The sequence below is a fragment of the Gavialis gangeticus genome, unplaced genomic scaffold (assembly GCF_001723915.1).
Source record: "Gavialis gangeticus isolate Ggan-Ray unplaced genomic scaffold, GavGan_comp1, whole genome shotgun sequence".
Lineage (NCBI taxonomy): Eukaryota > Metazoa > Chordata > Crocodylia > Gavialidae > Gavialis > Gavialis gangeticus.
In genome coordinates, this window is record NW_017728992.1 from 182265083 (window position 1) to 182270797 (window position 5715).

The 5715-nt window shown below is 39.1% G+C and overlaps 1 protein-coding gene across 1 annotated transcript in view; it reads left to right on the plus strand.

Annotated features, from left to right (window-relative positions):
* The window catches only part of MTBP (MDM2 binding protein), a 133236-nt gene that overhangs the window by 125959 nt on the left and 1562 nt on the right, over positions 1–5715 (plus strand). Inside the window, exons 20-22 of the mRNA XM_019528112.1 lie at positions 368–617; positions 1761–1874; positions 4534–4599. Of these exons, the coding sequence (XP_019383657.1) occupies positions 368–617; positions 1761–1874; positions 4534–4599 (430 nt within the window). The remainder of the gene's footprint in view (positions 1–367; positions 618–1760; positions 1875–4533; positions 4600–5715) is intronic.

The window sequence follows — 5715 nt, forward strand, 5'->3', positions numbered from 1 at the left end:
TGGGGGAAGAAATTTCTGCAGTCTTTCTGACCACCTCCCACTTCTGTATGCATCTTTCCTGTGTTTTTACAGCTAGCATGATTTGTTCCCAGCTGATTTTTTTCTGTAGCGTTTGTGATAGCACAGATTGAAAACTGTGCAAAATTGAAACTACTGTGCATTAACCACACCAGTGAACAAATTGATAGGTAAGGAAAAAGTGTTCTTCCATCAATAGGGAGGAAATATAGATAACAGTTGAGTGCCTTACACCATTTTCAGCCTCCATTTGAAGAGTATTCTATGTTTTTGCAATATTTTAAGTAGTAGAGGCGAAACCCCAGAGATCATAATCACTTAAAATCTTTTTTCATTCTTTTCTCATCAGACTAACAAAATCCGAAAGCACAGATTCTGTCCTGTCTCAGGCAAGTGGAAGTAGTGGGAGTCACCATTCCATTGCTGCCACAAGACAATCCTCAGAAAGATCAAGATCTCTAACTTCTGTGCCTGTTAAGCAACCTAGTAATCAACCTAAAAAAGTATCCATGAAGGCTGGCTCGACAAGTCATGGAAGTACGCAAGAGTCGGAAACTTCAAAGCCAGTGAAGGAATCTAGATCTCAGAAACATACACGGGTAAAGATTTTGTTCTATAAAAATGAAATAAGACTACCTCACTTTTTGTGTCTATTTCTTTTTATATTGCCCTAATCAGGTGAAGCCTGATGAAATCAAGGAAAATTATGATGGTAAGGCATGCAGGACAGCAGGACAAGTACTATATATTGTCTAAGCTAAATACAAAGGTATGATGTATAAAAGCAGAAAAAAGGAAAATGGATACCAATCAATATAAATTAGAGGCTTGGAAATATAGAAAACTGATGAGTAAAAGTGAAGACACCAGAGAAAAATCCATGCCTGGCATTAATGATGGTTAGTCTGATAAAAGATATCAACAAAAAATTCTTACCACTCATATCTCCTGGACTATAATCCTAACTTAAACTCTACTTAAGGCCTTACCTTGCATATTTCTGGTAACCATAATAATAATTACAGGACTTCACATCTGTTACAAATAAAGGGGAAATTTTTTCATCCTATGTTGACTTAAAAGTAAAAAAATGCCAATGCTTTGTGGAAAGGGAGGGATTGTCCCCCAAATTCCATTTCAGAAGGATTGAAATACAATTTTTTAATGACAGACAGATTCACAAGAACTTTCCAGACAGGAAGCAAAGGACTTGCTGTTTAGATTTTTCCCCACAGAAATTTGGATTTTACAGAAAGGACATTTTCCTTCAGTAAATTATTTTGATGAGAAAATTCCTTACCAACTCCTGTTTGTACATCATCATGTGATACTTCCCAGTCGATGAGGATTTAAGAAGGATGTTGTACAAATTATACTTGGGATAAACAATTTAATTATGTATGAAGTGATACAGTATGTACTGGTAACAATTGCTCAGCAGTGTATTTAAAGCATTCTCTGTGCAGAGCACTTTATTAAGTTATCTTCAACACTCCTGTGAGGTAGATAAGAGAGGGTATTCTCTGCATTTACCAGGTGAAGGAGATGGAAATAGATTGTTTAAAACTATCTAATGAATTAGTGGTAGAACCAAAACTTGGACTTCAGGGTTACCAAAACTCCCAGTCTCTTGTACAATTCACTTGTCTCTCCCTAAAATTAATCTTGGGAGCAAGAGAGGAAGAAGTTATGTTTGGTTTTATTCTTGGTCCTGATTTCCAAGTGTGCCTATTGTTTCCAAGATGCTGAAGGAAGTGGTTGCTAAAACACTTCAGAAACGCGGCATTGCAGAGGACCACGAATGCTTTACGTCCTGCAGCCAGCGGTTGTTTGAGATATCCAAGTTCTACTTAAAGGTATGTGTTTCCTTTTGTTCTCTCATATGTATACGTGTGTAGTTACTCCACCAAACCCACATCCAGGAAAAGAATGTCAAGCTCAAGTATTAACATACCCTTTAATATATTTTAGCTTCTTTTGCATTTTGATTGTTGAAAAATATTTGGTAAAAATGAGAGTAGTCAGCCCTTTTTCAAGGCAAAGTATGTGGAATCCCAAGATTAAAGCTATTTTTTCTGCCATAGACTCATACTGCTGTTAAATGGGGGCCACACATTAAAATATATAAGAATCCTTCAATCCTGCATATAACTGCAGGTTCTAGGAGGTCCAGACTTGGTAGTATCAGTATTTCCCAGTGACTGGGGAATTATCACATTAGCCATCAAAAAGCGTAAGCTGGAAGAGTGTAAGTAGTGTGGACTTTTACACATTTTCATTCTGATGGGGATTGGTTATTAGTGATTTGTATAAAATAAGAGCTTAATGCTAACTGCACATGTTCAGTGTGTGTTTTTTCAGGCAAATAGTTTACTGGGAAAGGATTTTTTGGCAAACAGAGTGTAGGTTTGTGTCACTATAACAACATTGCCAATATTTGTTTTGCATAATTTTTAATCCTTTACTTTGCTAAAGCAGAGAGTTTGTTATGTGAGGTATTTATTTAAATGTATTACTTCTCCACCTGCTGGAGCTATCAACTACCCATGAACATCTGCTGTTTCTCTTCTATACAAGAAAGGTTTGCAAAGCTTGGTCTTACAATTCCTGTTCCTTATCCAAAAGAACAGTTCTGCCTTTGGTCCACTTGTCATAAGAAGTGATGCAAGTTAGGTTCTTTTTACCAGTCTGTAGGAGGATGTACATGGCAGAGTAGAGTACCTTCCATCAAATTAATGCTGCGTGGGAGCATTAGTAGACACTGAGGAGTCAGGATGAGATATAACCAGAAAAGTAATCAAGAAGAAGATGCAGAATAGGCTGAAGTTATCAGAGTAGCTGCTTTATTGTTCGTTCCCTTCTTAGTTTGCTTTATGGTGACATGACCCTTCTGCCTCAGCTATTGTAAGCTGCACTTGCTTTCCCTTCTCATTGGTGCAGAATGCCAAATACTTGAACCTGCTTGCATCCATTTTCTGACCATCTTATGTTTCCCTCCAATTGCATGAATTCACTGCTCTTTCCATCTGTTGAATGTAGCCTTGCTTTATACATATTAGTGTTTTTTATTGTACTAAATTAGGATTGCTTCATTGTATAATAACTAATCTGACCCTCAGTCTGGAGATAGATATTAGTGTATCATCAGAAGTTCTCTCCAGACTTAACTTGCAGTAATTATCAGTCTGTCTCCATTCCTTACTATATTTTTCTTTTCTTTTAGAATCTAATCTAAACACCAATTGCAGAGGGTTTCAAAGACTTCCCTTGCATAAAATACATTTGAATAAACCATTATGTTTCTTTTGTGGCAGTGATGATCACAGTCATTGTTCAGGACAAAGTCCACTGATTACAAAATGAAGAAAGAAATTTCGATAAACCCCATGCTGGGTAATCTTTACATTTCTTTGTAATGTCCTCTCTCACTTTCTGTGGAGTGCACAGCAGTCCAACCCTTTTTCACCTGGCAGCATTGTATGACATCACATCATCCAGGTTTTTACAAAAAGATGAGAAGTATTTTTTCAGAAGAACCAAAGTGATTTGTAAGTCAGTGGCTCTTTTAAGTTAAACACTTGAAAACATTAGAGCTGTAAGAAACCAAAGAATATAAGGGGCAAACCCAGCTCATAGGAGATAGGGAAGAGTTGATGAGAAAAGATGGCATCAGATCTGTTTCCTTGTGGGATACTGAAAGGAAGGAAAAGGGATGGAGAGCTTAAATCTGATGTTTGAGATGAGATAGAGAGAAACCTGCTGCCTTCGGCCTTCCAAAGGCCTGCTTGTCTGAGGCCACCACCAGACTTTCCCCTATGGTACTAACTGGTGCAGCCCTCACCAGAAACCTGCGGGAGCTTTTCAAATCCAGCTCTGTACTGCACTGTAGGGTAGTGCTAATGGTGTGGTATTATGGGCTCCCCAGATATGCGTTGCATCCCTTAAAGGGGACAGAATGTATACAATAGATTGCTTTTCCCTTCCTATTACATTTTATCTATTCATTACTTCCCATGAGCTTTGACTGTGGAGGGATAAGACTCCAACAGAACAACTCTGCCCTGACAAGGTGATTTCTCCTTCCTGATTTCCACCCCAATTTTCCAGCTTAGCTCATTCGTTAAATTTATTTCTGAGCCCTGCTCTTTGTTAAAGGCTGTGTCATAAATCCTTTGGTATATAGGCTTTTCCATTTTTAGAGTTATTAGATTTTTGGGCATCCTATAGTGGATCTACAACTTTGAAAAACCATATAGGGAGCAGGAAGGGACTAACTAAACTATGAAAACTCGATGACAAGTTTGGGCAGTCTGTGGTCACTACAGGAGAGGCACAAACCAGTTTTAATGGATTTGGAGTGAGGACACTATCTGGTAATCCATTTTCTTAGGTGAGGGAGTCCTAGCTGGTCTTCCTGCAGGTAACCTAGTGTGATAAGGTAGATTATGGAGTTGGTACGTCGGTGTTCACAGCCCTCTTGGTTTCATTCTTTACAATAATATGTTTTGTGTTTAGGACCTGAAAACTTCCAGGGGATTGTTTGATGAGATGAAAAGAACAGCAAACAACAATGCTAAACAGGTAATCCCATTTCTGTGTGTTCTGGAAAACTGTTTCTTTGTAGTAGGATTACATTGCATACAGTTGCTGCTACTTCCCTCTAAGGTTAGTTGGTGTACAGCCTTCATGGATGAATAGAACAATTCCCTCAGTTGTGCTCTTGTTATTTCCTACTTTGGCTTGTGAGCATGCTTTAGAAATCGGTGCTTTGTGAACTTCCAGTTGCAGACATCAGTGTGTTGCGGTAATAGCAGCTACCGTAATACTGAGAGAAATTTGAAGTAAGGAAAGTGAGACTCAAAACCCTGTTTCACATCAGTGAGAAAAATGTTTACAGTATTTTTATTTCTCCCAGAGGAGTTTCTTACAAATGGACCATTAAGGGAGTTTGCTCTCCTCTACTGATGGCAGTAACGTTTCTATTCAAAGATCATGAAACAATAAAGGGATTTTAAAAGGGAAATAAAATTCCTGAAGAGGAGCAGTTGCCAAAATGTCAGATTTCAGCTCTCAGGATAGATAACCATAAATAGAAGCCTGAGGGATGGCTGGCTGAGCCCATTTGAGTGTAGGGTGAATATTGTCTTTAGTTTTCTGTGCTATAAAACAAAATACAAGATATGCCCCTTCTCCTCCCCAAATGGTAAAAACCTTGGGAGAGGCTGAGAGGAAAGTGCAGGATAAAGCAGGTCTGTGAAAGAAGCCATGGGGGCCTGTTTCCAAGTTACACTGATTGTAAGAGATCAGCTGTAACTGTGCAGAAGTCCTGTGTCTCCATGCCAGCTCGACCCTTCACAGTATTATATATGCTACTGCCAGTAAACAAGGCTTAAGGGGGTGGTATTTCCAGTTCACAGATTGAATAGTAGACAAACAATTATGTAAGGCTTCACAGGAAGCCCGTGGCTTTGTGGTGAAACAAAGTATTAGCAGTCATAAAATCCTCAGTGGTAGGTGTTCTTCAGTCACTTGCATAAGGCCTCATTGTGCTGACTCTGTAATGCAGGGATGTCAAACTCATCTGGTCCCATGGCCCCCGTGGGCCAGAAGAGTGGCACAGGGCTGTTCCTGCAGGCCAGATCAGGCCCATGGACCTTCCACCTGCCCTCTCTACACACACACACACACACAGACACA